This window comes from Nerophis lumbriciformis, linkage group LG01 (genome assembly GCF_033978685.3).
Source record: "Nerophis lumbriciformis linkage group LG01, RoL_Nlum_v2.1, whole genome shotgun sequence".
In the NCBI taxonomy this organism is placed as follows: domain Eukaryota; kingdom Metazoa; phylum Chordata; class Actinopteri; order Syngnathiformes; family Syngnathidae; genus Nerophis; species Nerophis lumbriciformis.
In genome coordinates this window covers 40,561,965-40,576,906 of record NC_084548.2, presented here as the reverse complement: position 1 = coordinate 40,576,906, position 14,942 = coordinate 40,561,965, and the positions used below count along the sequence as shown (strand labels likewise).

General features: G+C 39.3%; 1 protein-coding gene across 3 annotated transcripts in view; it reads right to left on the bottom strand.

The window, feature by feature from the left end:
• LOC133620049 (glutamate receptor-interacting protein 2-like) overlaps positions 1–14,942 on the bottom strand; it is a 65,605-nt gene that overhangs the window by 2,181 nt on the left and 48,482 nt on the right. For all 3 annotated transcript variants that reach the window (XM_061981226.2, XM_061981230.2, XM_061981239.2), the window contains exons 13-23: positions 13,035–13,180; positions 12,863–12,943; positions 11,589–11,652; positions 11,157–11,302; positions 10,939–11,083; positions 10,527–10,693; positions 7,582–7,764; positions 7,353–7,506; positions 6,345–6,459; positions 5,940–6,149; positions 800–946 (exon numbers count right to left, since the gene is read on the bottom strand). In XM_061981226.2, coding sequence (XP_061837210.1) covers positions 800–946; positions 5,940–6,149; positions 6,345–6,459; positions 7,353–7,506; positions 7,582–7,764; positions 10,527–10,693; positions 10,939–11,083; positions 11,157–11,302; positions 11,589–11,652; positions 12,863–12,943; positions 13,035–13,180 — 1,558 coding nt within the window. The remainder of the gene's footprint in view (positions 1–799; positions 947–5,939; positions 6,150–6,344; positions 6,460–7,352; positions 7,507–7,581; positions 7,765–10,526; positions 10,694–10,938; positions 11,084–11,156; positions 11,303–11,588; positions 11,653–12,862; positions 12,944–13,034; positions 13,181–14,942) is intronic.

The following is a 14,942-nucleotide window of genomic DNA, read 5'->3' as shown; positions in this document are numbered from 1 at the left end:
GACGTTTATCACTTTTCGATTATAGGTCGTTTTTTGTTTTATTTAAGATGTGTTTAGAATTATTACAATTAGTATTAGGAGTATTAGGGATTTAATAGTCTTCTGAATTGAACAAATGGTTCAATCCCCACCTAGTACCAACCTCGTCATGTCCGTTGTGTCCTGAGCAAGACACTTCACCCTTGCTCCTGATGGGTGCTGGTTAGCGCCTTGCATGGCAGCTCCCGCCATCAGTGTGTGAATGTGTGTGTGAATGGGTAAATGTGGAAGTAGTGTCAAAGCGCTTTGAGTACCTTGAAGGTAGAAAAGCGCTATACAAGTACAACCCATTTATCATTTATCAAATGTAACTGAATGAATAGGAGACCGATTTAAGTTGTACTTCTTTCTGCTCCTTTTGGTTCATTATTTATTTAAAATGTTATGTTGATTGTTTTTTGTTTGACCTTAAATGAAAGAAATAAAACAAACAAGTCAGAGCTTATTGGCCTGTCACACAAACCAGGAATCTGGAGAGATGGCGCTGTGACAGTACACCGCATGATAAAGGTGCCTCAAACGTTGGGCAAATTAGCCAACAACAGAGTATGTTGTGATGCTAATTATAAAATGATCAATGAAGCTGACTCATCAATCTACTGTCAAACAGCTGAGAAATATATTATCCTTTTTTATTACAATCTACAAGTTATTTCACTGATATTTAATGATTAAAAAAAAATGTATTTTCCAAAAAGGCATTTTGAAAAGGAGAGGTTGCCATGTATTCAGGTCAATATGGTACAGAAATAGGATGCACCTGAAGTATGCGATCGTAAGGCTTCAGGCCTGCCTTGTCAGCTGGACCTTCGGGACGGATCATGTTGACAAAAACTCCTTTTTCTAGAAGTCCGTCAGATACGCTGAAGCCAAAGTCGTGGCTTTCGGAGTCTTTTCTGACTGTCACCTGCAAGCATATTAGACAAATAAGAGAGTATAGTGATTGAACGCTAATTAGTCACTTTTCATTGCTCAACAGTGGTACCTCAAGAGTACCTAATAGTGCCCCAAGTTAAGAGTGTTTTGATATAAGAGCTATTTCTCAGCTAACTGTCATGCTTTAAGTTACAAGCAAAACATTTGAGTTACAAACATCCCCGTCATTAGTTGGCGTAGTGAATGTCACAGTAAACCCCGTAAGATCCGACCAATACATCTGGTCTTACTCGAGAGCATTAGATTATGCAAGTAATGGCAGTGGTGTACCGTCAGGGCCAGCAAGGCCTTCTCTGCTGGCCTAACTTAACCAAAAATCATGATCATAATTAAAGATAAAAGTATTTTTTAATTTACTTTCCCTAAATATCTAAAAGTATTCATATTCTCTTCATGTCATATTATGCTCCTTCCAGTGCTGTTGTTTTTAGGTTAGAGTTTTTATCCAATCAGAATTCAGCTAGCTTATGTTGCCATGCTGTACCAAATCTGCCCGGGGCATTCAGATTCAACAATGCGGGCGTCTGTTCACTCTAAGTGAACAGGCACATACAGTTGATAGATAATTGCGATAGCCAATGAGATCACGAGTTGTCGTCAGTAAGGCCTTCCTGCTGGCCTAGTGTTGAACGTGACATTTACGCATCCTGTGATTGGATACTCACTTGGGGGTGACAAGCGAGTATCCAATCAATGCGCTTTACGAAAGCAGGGAATAAGCGGTAGAAAATGGATGGATGGATGGATGGATGGAAGTGTTGCACTGGAGTGGAGCCATAGCAGAGAAACCCACAAAGAAGGAGAGCAAAATGTTGATTAGGTGGCAGATATATATTTGCAAGGCCATTTTCAAGAAGGATATTTAAAGAAAAACTAAATCTTGTGAGACGAGGTCCGCCGGCCCAGGAAGCTAGCTTAGCTATCCCGGTGATTAAACGGTGAAATGCTCGCAACTTCCACTCGAATCAACCGACTTCGAGTGGTACCACTGGCTTATATGGCATCGGATGGGTCATACAAATTGTGAGTTCAAATATTTTATTTCTGTATTTTGTCAAGTTTAATGTTTTTTTTACAATTATTGTAATTTTGACAATACCACATGAGATAGGTTTTAATTAGCCCGTTTTGAACACTGTTGAGCTGTAAGTGTGTTTCTGTACAGTATTTCTCCAGCCATGGTCATGTGGGGACATAAATTATGGTATTTTGAGAGGTAATTATTGAAGTCAGACATCAGGCTTAGGTGGGAAACGCACGGCCCGCCACTGAGTAATGGACAACTTTGTTTTTGGAAGGAATAAAATGAGTGCAGAGGACAGTTTTCAGAAGAAGTAGACAATATTCATTGAAATAAAAATTAATAAGTACAACATGACCGCTCTTGTCGCCAACTTGGCAAAGCAATCTGAGCGTATCACTGCTAGTCTGCACCATACTGACGCAGAATGAGTAATGCCAGCCAAGAATGTTAAAATAATGCATAAACGGTGGACATTTCAGTGGGAATCTGTCATGATATGTCACCACGGTCTTAGTATATTGGTTGGGTTAGGTTATGTTTGGGACGGCATGGCGTAGTGGGTAGAGCAACCGTGCCAGAAACCTGAGGGTTGCAGGTTTGCTCCCCGCCTCTAACCATCCAAAAATCGCTGCCGTTGTGTCCTTGGGCGGGACACTTCACCCTTTGCCCCCGGTGCCACTCACACCGGTGAATTGAATGATAGGTGGTGGTCGGAGGGGCCGTTGGCGCAAATTGCAGCCACGCTTCCGTCAGTCTACCCCAGGGCAGCTGTGGCTATGAAAGTAGCTTACCACCACCAGGTGTGAATGAACGATGGGTTCTACGTGTAAAGCGACTTTGGGTACTTATAAAAGCGCTATTTAAATCCCAGTTATTATTATTATATTATGTTCTGTACTTATTTTCTGTTTTGGCACTTATTTTTGTTCCACTTCCTGTTCTGGCTCCACTACTCTGCTTCTGAGCACGGTTTGCCTCACCTGCCTTTGATCACTAATAAGAGGGCTTTATATTTGAGCTTCACCTTTCTCCCAGTGCTGGATCATTGCTTTTGTCATTCGTTCATGTGTGCTGTCATTACGCTGACAAACTTGTTTTCTGGATATTTTTCTATGCTCTTTGCAAGCGGCACTGGTTTTGTTCATTCAATATATTTTTGCCTGCACGCTGTCTCCTCATCTTGAGGTCATAACTACCGCTGCCATGCGGCATTGGGACAGAGACGGTGATTTAAGTTGACTTAAGTGTTCTGAGTTAAGCTCTCCATCACAGAACCAATTAAGCGCATACGTTGAGGTACTGCTGTATAATAAACATGTATAATATTACTGTTGTCCCGATACCAACATTTTGGTACCGGTACCAAAATTATTTAGATACTTTTCTAAATAAAGGGGACCACAAAAAATTGCATTATTGGCTTTATTTTAACAAAAAATCTTACGGTACATTACACATATGTTTCTTGTTGCAAGTTTGTCCTTAAATAAAATAGTGAACATACAAGACAACTTGTCTTTTATTAGTAAGTAAGCAAGCAAAGGCTCCTAATTTAGTCTGCTGACATATGCAGTAACATATTGTGTCATTTCCCGTTCTATTATTTTGTCAAAATTATGAAGGACAAGTGGTAGAAAATGAATCATTAATGTACTTGTTCATTTGCCGTTAATATCTGCTTACTTTCTCTTTTAACATGTTCTATCTACACTTCTGTTCAAATGTAATCACTTATTCTTCTATTTGGAAACTTTACATTAGTTTTGGATGATACCACCAATTTGAGTATCAATCTGATACCAAGTAGTTTCAAGATCATACATTGGTCATATTCAAAGTCCTCATGTGTCCAGGGACATATTTCCTGAGTTTATAAACATTATATAAATAAAAAAAATAAAAAAAGATGTGATGCCAAAAAATATCGACGTAATCATAGTAGCATCGACTAGATACGCTCCTGTACTTGGTATCATTACAGTGGATGTTAGGTGTAGATCCACCAATGGCGTTCATTTACATTTTGACGCCGATGAGCTACGGTGTGTAGTGAAACATGTTTAGCTATTCCTCGTCCTGCAGGGATGATACTTGTAAGAAATGTACTTTATTCGTTTCCATGGAGGCAAGGATTAGTAATTTAGAAGTGGCTAAAACACTGCAGACGGACGTTAGCCGCTAGCTAGCTAGCCATGTCTTAAAGCACCTCTTCCTGATGGCGTTTCAGTGTTATAACTTCACCTTTATCGTTAGTTTTTAAGCCAAAATGCGTCTGTTCTCCCTTTTCTGTCTACACCAGGGGTGCTCACACTTTTTCTGCAGGCGAGCTACTTTTCAATTGATCAAGTCGTGGGGATCTACCTCATTCATATATATAATTTATATTTACTTATTTATGAAACATATGTTTTTGTTAACAAGTTAAAGGTGTTTAATGATAATACAAGCATGTTTAACACATAGTTAATATTGTTAATAAATTAAAGGTGTTTAATGAAAATACAAGTTTGTTTAATACATATATTTAATATTGTTAACAAGTTAAAGGTGATTAATTATAATACAAGCATGTTTAACACATATAGTTAATATTGTTAAGTTAAAAGGTGCTTAAAGATAATGCAAACATGTTTAACACATAGGTAATATTGTTAACAAGTTAAAGGTGTTTAAAGATAATACAAGCATGTTTAACACATATAGTTAATATTGTTAATAAGTTAAAGGTGTTTAAAGATAATGCAATCATGTTTAACACATAGTTAATATTGTAAATAAGTTAAAAGTGTTTAGAGATAATACAAGCATGTTTAACACATATAGATTCCTTTCTTTCATGAAGACAAGAATATAAGTTGGTGTATTACCTGATTGTGATGACTTGCATTGATTGGAATCAGACAGTAGTGCTGATAAGGTCCGCATTTTTGAATGGAGTAGAAAAAAAGTCCTCCTTTCTGTCCAATACCACATGAAAGTGGTTGGTTTTTGGCATTTTATTTATCCAGCTTCCGTACTCCTTTGTATACACTTTACAAGAAATACATTGTCTGCAAACTCCGTAGCTTGCTAGCTTGTGCACGCCAGCTTTCTGAGACTCTTATTTTGGTAGCGCAGGCAGGATGAAGTAGCGCTTTTATTGTGCAACTGTGCAGTCGGTCTTTGGAGTTTTGACGACAGGTACGGCGCCAGAGTCTGTTGAAATAAAGTGTTTCTCGCCTTCCAGTCGGTCATTTTAATGAGCTGGCAGCAGCCAGCGTCATCTCAGAAGACCCTCGGGTGCCGTGAATGTCAATCAAGTGACGAAAGTGACGTCATAGTGAAGATTTATGATCGCTCATTTTTAGGACTCTTTTTTTAATGCCTGGCTGGTGATCGACTGACACACCCTCCGAGATCGACCGGTAGCTCGCGATCGACGTAATGAGCACCCCTGGTCTACACACTGTGTCCGCTTGTAAGTACTCCGTGATTGTGTGCTACCGAACATGCTCTTCTGCTCGTAAACCAGCAATGACACGACGTGACGGCGGACCGGTACTTTTCAGAGGCGGTATTGTACCGAATATGATTCACTAGTATCGCGGTACTATACTAATACCGGTATACCATAAAACCCTATATAATAAACCACAGACAGTTTGACAAAATATGAAAATGTAATTAACACTAAGAAGTACTTTTTGAATCGTTACGAATACCTGTTTCATATTTTGAACCACATGATAAGACCAATACTGTATGTTTTGACCAAACTATAGCTGTGATTTGGTGCCATGATAGCAAACGGATAGTTTCCACCTCCAACAGCTTTGACTCACTAAAGTCATTGAGGGACACATATTACATAATCAAGACGTCTTAGTGAGGACAAACACAACTTATGTGTAATTGTTCCTAAACAGGAAATTGCAAATCCAGTTTTCCTACAGTCGACTACCTTGTGCAGGGCCAGGCTAGTGGAAGACAAAGCCTCGGACCCTCTGCTGCACCGGAATGTCATGTCTTCAGATCCAGAGGACATGCTGTGGTTGCGCCTATTCTTTGGGGCTTCACATTTAATGGGACTTATTTCTGATGGAAACATGGAGTCGTCGTTGGTCTTGGTCTCCTCTAGGTACAGACTAAAAGCACTACCTGTCATGGACGCCTGTAAAAGCACAACAAACGACACATTTTAATGTCACTGAATCTGGCAGCAGGTGTCTGTCTGTTGCGTCCGATTCAACAGCAGTTTACACACTCTCCAGATTATGATAATGCTTCATCTGGCATGACCATGCAGTTTGACACTGGTCTGGGAGTAGAGGATAAACCAGACATGGAGACAAGGAGACTGGCCTACCTCAAGCTCCCTGAGGATCTCTGACTGGCCACAGGTCTCCAGGTCCTGCAAAGCCTGGGACCAGAAGCTATCCTCCTGGTTCAGGGTGCCATGGCAATGAGGGGGGCTGATGAATCTATGACAACGCAGTAACCACAACGTGAGAGCAGTCCTGCGGTCTTGAGGCCGGTGCTGCGTTTGAAAGCAGCGTGGGAAATGTAGGTTGTTTTTGTTTGGCTTCATGAAGGAGAGTCCCTTTGAAAGTCTCTCAGGACCACACAGGGGGGTTATTATAAATTCTCTCACATCTTAAACACTGAGCAGTCCAACAGAAAATAATTGACAAAGTTATTTCTCTTTTTTAAGAAACAAAAGTAGAACAGTGAACGAATGTGAGGATAAATGACAAAAAAAATTTAAAAAAAATAAATAAATAAATAAAAAAGGGTACAAGGAGACACATATGGCTGACGTGTCCTGATGTGTTTCGGTGTGGACATGAAAAAGGTGACACACCAAAGAGCTTGTGGGTAATTAGTAAAGCAGATCAGAGAGAGAATACCTGAGAAAGAAAAGAAAAGGACAGTTTGGACGAGCAAACAACATGAAAGCATCAAATGACAAGCACGATGCTGCTGTGGTGCTTTAACATCTATATCAGTGGTCCCCAACCTTTTTGTAGCTGTGGACCGGTCAACGCTTGAAAATACAAATCATGTGTGCTTACGGACTGTATCCCGGCAGACTGTATTGATCTATATTGATATATAATGTAGGAACCAGAATTATAACAAAATATATACATATATTTTTTTTGGTTTTTTTTATTTCTTGTGCGGCCCGGTACCAATCGATCCACGGACCGGTACCGGGCTGCGGCCCGGTAGTTGGGGACCACTGATATATATGACTCACACTGGGCCTTCGGCAAACAACATTGCATAAACAAAGTAGAGAAGCTTGCAGAAATACATTTAAACAAAATCATAAGGATGACCCAACCGGGAAGAAAGAAAGCAGTGCTCCTACCCAGGCATCTTGTCCCAGTCCTCCTCAGTCAGTCTGCCATCATAGAGTCCTGCTTGGTGCATCAGTCCCGCAGTGCTGGACCCCACTGGGCTCCTGTACTTTGTTCGCCTCCATTCATTGGGATTCAGCAACATATCTTTGTGAAGATATGTTCCTTCAACAAGAACAAGATGAGAACGATAACTGAAGAGACAATTGTTAAAAACAATATAGTTAAGCATTCACTGACCTTGGGTACTGTAGCCAGCATCGCATCCGGAGCCATCCCAGGAGCTCATTGCCGAATCAATGCTGGGCACAGTGGCGGAGTAGATCTCGGAGTGTTTACCCAGTCGATGTGAGTCCATCAGTTCATCGTCAAGGTCATTCAAAAAGCCAGCTTCTCTGTCCAGAACCCGCCTGGCGTCGTATTCTGGAAGTTAGCAGTCAACATGGGAGGAACATGTCAACATCTCAAACTCGCAGACCTCAGGCCCATATTTGTGGCCCTTTCTTCCTATACTAAACTTCATAAAAGACAATTACAATAACGGTGCAAACACAAAAATGACAGCCTAACACACACTGGGCAACATAAAGAGCAACTTCCTGTAAGCAAGCTAAACTGTTAAAAAAACAAGTCAAATTTTACGGTAAAAAAACTGGCAGATCAGTTGCAAAACTTTTACCGTAAAAATGACAATGGTAACATTTTTCAATTTATTATTCTTTGTCCTATTTGCCATTTTTTTTACTGGCAACTCAGTCGCCAGAATTTTTCCGTAAAATGACCTTGGTTCCATTTTTACAGTATTTTGCAGTAGAATTCTGGCGACTGAGCTCCCAGTTTACCGTAAAATCTACATATGTTTTAGTGTAAAGTGTTTTTGACTACGTCGTAGGGAACTCAAGTGTCAACATACATTATTTTGACATTCAATTTCACTTTTATAGTGACGAAAGGCACAGGTATCAAACTCAAGGTCCCTGTGCCAGATCTGGCCCGCTACATATTTTGTGACCCACGAATGCCTGGAAAATAAAGTACTTCATTTATCGTACAAAATGTATTTGTTCTTTAAATTTTGACAGAAAAGCATGCAAATGCATGTCTTTTAATGGTAAGATTATCTGATCATGCAAACATTAACATATACTCAAAAAAGGTTTTTGTTGAAATAAAAAAAATATTCAAATATCTGCTCGCCATTTTATTTCAAAGCAGTTATTCATCATTTATGTAAAAAATATAATATTCAAATGCATAGGCAATTGTGTAATAATATGAGGCGATTATAGATTGATATTCATATATCATTTTCTGTTACAAGTGGCCATCAGAGCGCAGCAATAACCGCGACATACCCTTAATAAAAGAACAAGTTTGACACCCCGGATTAAGGCTTACCATATAGCTCATTGTCACTATAGCTGCTGGTAGAAGTAGTTAAATGTTATGTGGTTGAAACGCGATTCTGTAGGAAAAACTGGACTTGATGCGGCCCGGCCTCAAAAAGACTACCTATAACGGCGCCCAGTTAAATTGATTTTGAGACCCTAGATTTAGAGTATCTAAATTGCCCATATACTGCAGGTGTGAAAGTGAATTGTTGTTTGTCATGGATGTGTCTTGTTATTGACTGCACCAGAATGTAACCACTCCCCCAGCCGCCCTCACCGAAGTCAGCTGGGTTCTGGCACCTGCCGTAAAAAAATAAAAGAACGAATAATAACATGAAATAAATATGAATACATGTCCAATAAGCCAGTGTTTCTTAACCATAGAATCCTCATTACTATGGGCCCATTGTTGGGCCGCGAGCACCCCCTAGAGGGCTGCCAAAAAATATCTGTTTCTCAGCTATGGTCCGTATGTACTGCAGTGATACTCAGTTGTAACACACGTTTCCAACACTTGTGGCAGTAATGACAATATAAAAAAAAAAAAGTCTGGAGCTAAAAGTTAGAAGTTTCTTAAGCGCAAAAATTATGACTAAAGTGGTGACGCTGTATTTTCATTTAACCTTAAATTTTATTGACAGTTTATTTAAGAAATATCATTATTTATTATCAATTTAGTTTGAATGTATTTATTTCTTAGCAATGAGTAATTGTATGTAATTGTGCTTTTCATCAGTTTTATTGAATCCCTTCTTTTGGAGTATATTTGATGAGTATTTGTAATCAGCCTGCCCAAGGCCTTGGTAAAAATCTGTGATTAAAACATGGTTTTCTACTATTTGACAAAGTTTATCTTGTAAAACTAAGTGGGTTAGATATGATTATTGAATACAAAAAATTAGTAATTTTGTATTAATATTTAAGTGGGGCCCCAGGACCCTCTGTAGTAGAACCTTTGCATTATGCTGTTATAAACAAAAAATGTTCACTCCAAAACCATAAATGAGTAATTACCATATGCTATTGTTACACAACGGACCCTTCCATTTGATTATCATATTGCATGCCAACAAACTGATGGAAAAAAGGGGTTCAATGACAACAAAAATGCTTGGAATAGCTGTTTGCATCAAATACTATTAAAGTTGCCTGCAGTAAACTTATTGTCTGTCAACTTTGAAACACATTTAGCAGAAAAAATGATGTGGCCTTGAGTTTGAGACCTGTGTTCTACAGCAGTGGTTCTCAACCTTTTTTCATTGATGTACCCCCTGTGAATTTTTTTTTAATTCAAGTACCCCCTAATCAGAGCAAAGCATTTTTGGTTGAAAAAAAGAGATAAAGAAGTAAAATACAGCACTATGTCATCAGTTTCTGATTTATTAAATTGTATAACAGTGCAAAATATTGCTCATTTGTAGTGGTCTTTCTTGAACTATTTGGAAAAAAAGATAGGTTTTTATTTATATTTATAAAGGATTTTTTAATTGTTGCTATTTTTAGAATATTAAAAAAAAAATCTCACGTACCCCTTGGCATACCTTCAAGTACCTTCAGGGGTACGCGTACCCCCATTTGAGAACCACTGTTCTACAGCATAATGTCTTAAAGCATAAGTGTGACATAATTATTCTGCAGTAACTGCAGATTAAAGTCATACGACAAGGGTCAGTGTCCCTTTCTCGCCATGAAAAGACGGAGGCTAACATGAGCTATTGCTCCATCATTCCAAGATAAAAATATGCGGCATATTTTATCATTTCTGCTTATTTACTACGGTGTGTGCTTCCTTGCCATGGGAACGAGGTGAAGCCAACAGGCGGTCTGCTTGTTTCTTGATCTTCAGCGTGACGGACTCCCCGGCCATCTGCAGGAGGTGGATGGCCTCGCTCAGTGTTTTGCCTTTTAGACTGACCCCGTTGATAGCCAGCACGCGGTCCCCTATGTGGATGGCCCCGGTCCTGCAGAGTTTGGAAAGAGGAGCAGACAAGAATACCAGACAGGGCGGGTACAGAAAAACAGTCCGGCTGCCAGCGTGCAGACAAACACGGAGAAAGAGGCTTCTTCTAATAGAAATGAGACAGCCATTGTTTATCGTCTCATTCAAGTGAAAACAATGACACACTAGTCAATAGCGTCACATCTAGGTCAAATGCACGTTAGTCTTCTTAAATAACGACCTTGACATCTGTGTCACACCGCTCACCTCTCTGCCAGACCTTTCTTGGTGAGACCCGAAATAACGATGGGGTCAAAAGGTTCCTCGGTGCCAGAAATTGTGATCCCCAGAGGTCCGTTATATCTCTTTAGCTCCACTGTGTAGATGATAGAGCCGGACATCTCCAGCTCATCTGGACAAGAACATTCTCTCAAGTCACTCTTGTGTAAAACACTTTTTATGTTCCGAGTGCAGGTTCTCTATACCAATGTTGTCCTCGTCTTTCTGGATTCTGAGCTTGACCATGTCCTCCGCCTGCTCCAGGATGTGCATAGCGTCCTCCATGGTGCAGTTCTCAAGGCGCACGCTGTCGATGGCCAGCAGCCGGTCTCCAGGCTCTAGAGTGCCTGTCCTACAAGCGTAAGGGGACCATACTGTGATTAAGTTCTGCTCCTCACTGGCATTATCAATCTATCAGTGACTCATGGGGATCACTGGGATTGACCGCAAGCTCTGCTCCAATGAACACAACTACTCTACTAGTTTTGATCATCAATGCAATTACAAAGTAGTGTGGCACACGCACACAAGTATTTTGTTCATAAATAATCTCACACATTCTTACATCCGGCCTGGACAACACAAGTACAGAATATGTGTGTACAATTCTGGTGTGTGTGTGTGATAAAATAGTATACCTGTGTGCTATGCTGCCTTTTCTGATGTCAGAGATGATGAGGGGCTTTCCTGGCTTCTTACTTGCTGGTGAAAAATAATTACATTATTAATGTTTTCTACAATCTTCAGGAATAGAAAAAAGTAGTTTGTATCGTGTTTGTATTAGAGTTGGCGAATCTCAATTTAGAATATTGTAGGAAAGGATCTGTGCTATAAATTATTACTAAGTACATTTTTCTTATGAAGAGCACATCTAACAATTCATGAAACCCCTAAATTCAGTATTTCATAACATTTGATACTTGTGGGGGAAACTGTAATTAGCAAGTGATCTTCAAAGGCCTCCTGAGACTTTAAAAAGGTACAATGTACCTCCTGAAATATAATAACTTTTGTACAATATTAAACATTTTTTGAGATACAGTTGTTTGTATATAAAACAAAAAGCAAACACTAACTAAAATGCGTCCTTCGTGATGAGGATTTTTTTAAATACATTTTTTGTATTTTTTTGTTTACAAATAATCAATATACGTAGTGGACTAGTGGTTAGAGTGTCCGCCCTGAGATCGGTAGGTTGTGAGTTCAAACCCCGGCCGAGTCATACCAAAGTGAAAAAATGGGACCCATTACCTCCCTGCTTGGCACTCAGCATCAAGGGTTGGAATTGGGGGTTAAATCACCAAAAATGATTCCCGGGCGCGGCCACCGCTGCTGCCCACTGCTCCCCTCACCTCCCAGGGGGTGATCAAGGGTGATGGGTCAAATGCAGAGAATAATTTCGCCACACCTAGTGTGTGTGACAATCATTGGTACTTTAACTTTTAACTTTATTTGATTAAAAACATTAAAGATCTCAGTCAAACAACTAGTGCAAACCCTATAAGAAAGAAAAATACAATTGTATTTTGTGAAAAATAATAATATTAATGATAATAAACCTACCAAAATATGGTTGTGGACACATACATACATTATCTGTTTCACCATTCCAAGGGGGCACTTTTATTTTTTTCCAAAACATATTAATCTATTTGTGAGATCTTTTTAACATGTTGCCACTCTTTTAATATGTAAATAATGTAGACAAAATAGAAGAAACCCCTCTCATAGTAATCTATTGCAGTCCTACACCACTGCAAACTTTAACCACAAAAACTGGGTATAGTTACCATCATATTTTTTTTCTTCATTTTAGTCAATAGTCATCATTCAGTGAACATAGTTGCTGGAAAAAAGTGTGAATATTTGAACAATGAGGCCCCCTGCTGGCCAGCATGCATTCCAAACTCACCACTGATGGTGATGCCAAGCTCCATTCCTCTTCGCTTGGGGAGTTTGACATGGAAGGTTCCACTGCTGGGAACCACTGACTCTAATAATCAAAGAATGCGATGTAAATGTCAGCGACTTACAGTACATTCTGTGAATACTTGGTAAAAGGAGAAAGTAAGACTTTATTATACCTGCAACATCAAACTCAATCTCTACTGAGACCTTACTGGTCAAAGCAGAGTCTCTGAGGAGCTGGTGGGCTTCCTCCAAAGTGCCATCTTCAGTTGGGATGCCATTGATGGACAAGAGTCGGTCTCCTACCTGCAGCAATCCACACCTGCACACAGGAACACAACATGACACTCGCAAACCAGTAACTAATAAGTGAAAATAGATTTCAGCAAGTGCAACACTGCTTCTTTGTAATATAATGTACTGCACAAAGAGTCTCATTGTGACTGTAATTTGATCTAAAACTAATTATGTTGTGATTAACTATACCCATCATCCATTGGATAAATACAGTACCTCACAAACGCTAGCACACCCCTCATAACTTTTTATAATTTTTTTTTTTTTTTTGGACAACTAAGGAAATGACACTTTGACACAATGTGAAGTAGTCACTGTTGAATAAACGTCTCATTTTGCTGTCCCTTCAAAATATCTCAACACAGCCATTAATGCCAAGGAAAGGCACGGAAAGCCTGTTGAAGTAGTTGAGGCGTACAAATACCTGCATACCGTCTTTGACAACCTGCTAAAATTCTGCTCTAACACGGAGGATATTCTCAAGAAATGTCAGCAAAGAAAATACCTCCTTAGGAAGCGCAATTCCTTCGAAGAACATCCTCCTGGACTTTCTACTACTCCTTCATCGAGAGTATCATTACATTCTCCTTAATCTGCTGGTTCCACTCCACCAGCCTCCAGAACAGAAACCGCCTGCAGAACACGGTCAAAGTATGTTCTAAAATCATTGGACTTCCTGTATGGACTCTGTCTACCATCTACGAGCAGCAGACACTCGAGTTAGCAGGTCGGATCATGCAGGACTCCACACGCTCTCTTTCCAGAGTTTGAGTGTTTCCCCTCAATATGTCGGCTTCCTTGTCCCTACTGCAGGACACAGAAGAGCAGCCTTTGTCCCCAGGGCTGTTCCCCCTACACTCCCACCCACCTGCTCCTAAACCCTTATGACTTTTTTCTTATTCTGCATACAGCGGACTTCATGCACTACAGTCACTTTATTATTCTTACAGTATTTAATTTATATAGCTGTAGTATATTTTTAATCTGTCATGCACCACAATCACTTCATCTAATATCTGCCTACTCGCACATAGCTCTGTATGTATGTAATGTAAATGTTTTTATTTAACTATAATTTTGTGTTTCAACTTGAAATTGTCGCTCATTCACTACTCTGTGTCCCTCTCGGGCACAAATGAAGTTTTTTGAATTTCAATTGAATTGAATGGAGTGTCCCGATACAACTTTTTCACTTCCGTTACAATACAGATATTGGAGTATTGGATACTGGATATAACTTTAGTCTGATACAATATCAGCACAAATTATAGTACAGTATTTTTCGAACTATAAGTCGCAGGGATGCGACTTATACTCAGGAGCGACTTATGTGTGAATTTTTTTTTAACACATTACCATAAAATATCAAATAATATTATTTAGCTCATTCACGTAAGAGACTAGACGTATAAGATTTCATGGGATTTAGCGATTAGGAGTGAGATTGTTTGGTAAACGTATAGCATGTTCTATATGTTATAGTTATTTGAATGACTCTTACCATAATATGTTACATTAATATACCAGGCACGTTCTCAGTTGGTTATTTATGCGTCATATAACGTACACTTATTCAGCCTGTTGTTCACTATTATTTATTTTGAATTGCCTTTTAAATGTCTATTCTTGGTGTTGGGTTTTATCAAATAAATTTCCCCAAAAAATGCGACTTATGTTTTTTTTCTTCTTTATTATGCATTTTCGGCAGGTGCGACTTATACTCCGATGCGACTTTTACACCGAAAAATACAGTACATACTTTTATTATTAGTAGTGTGGAAGTTAGA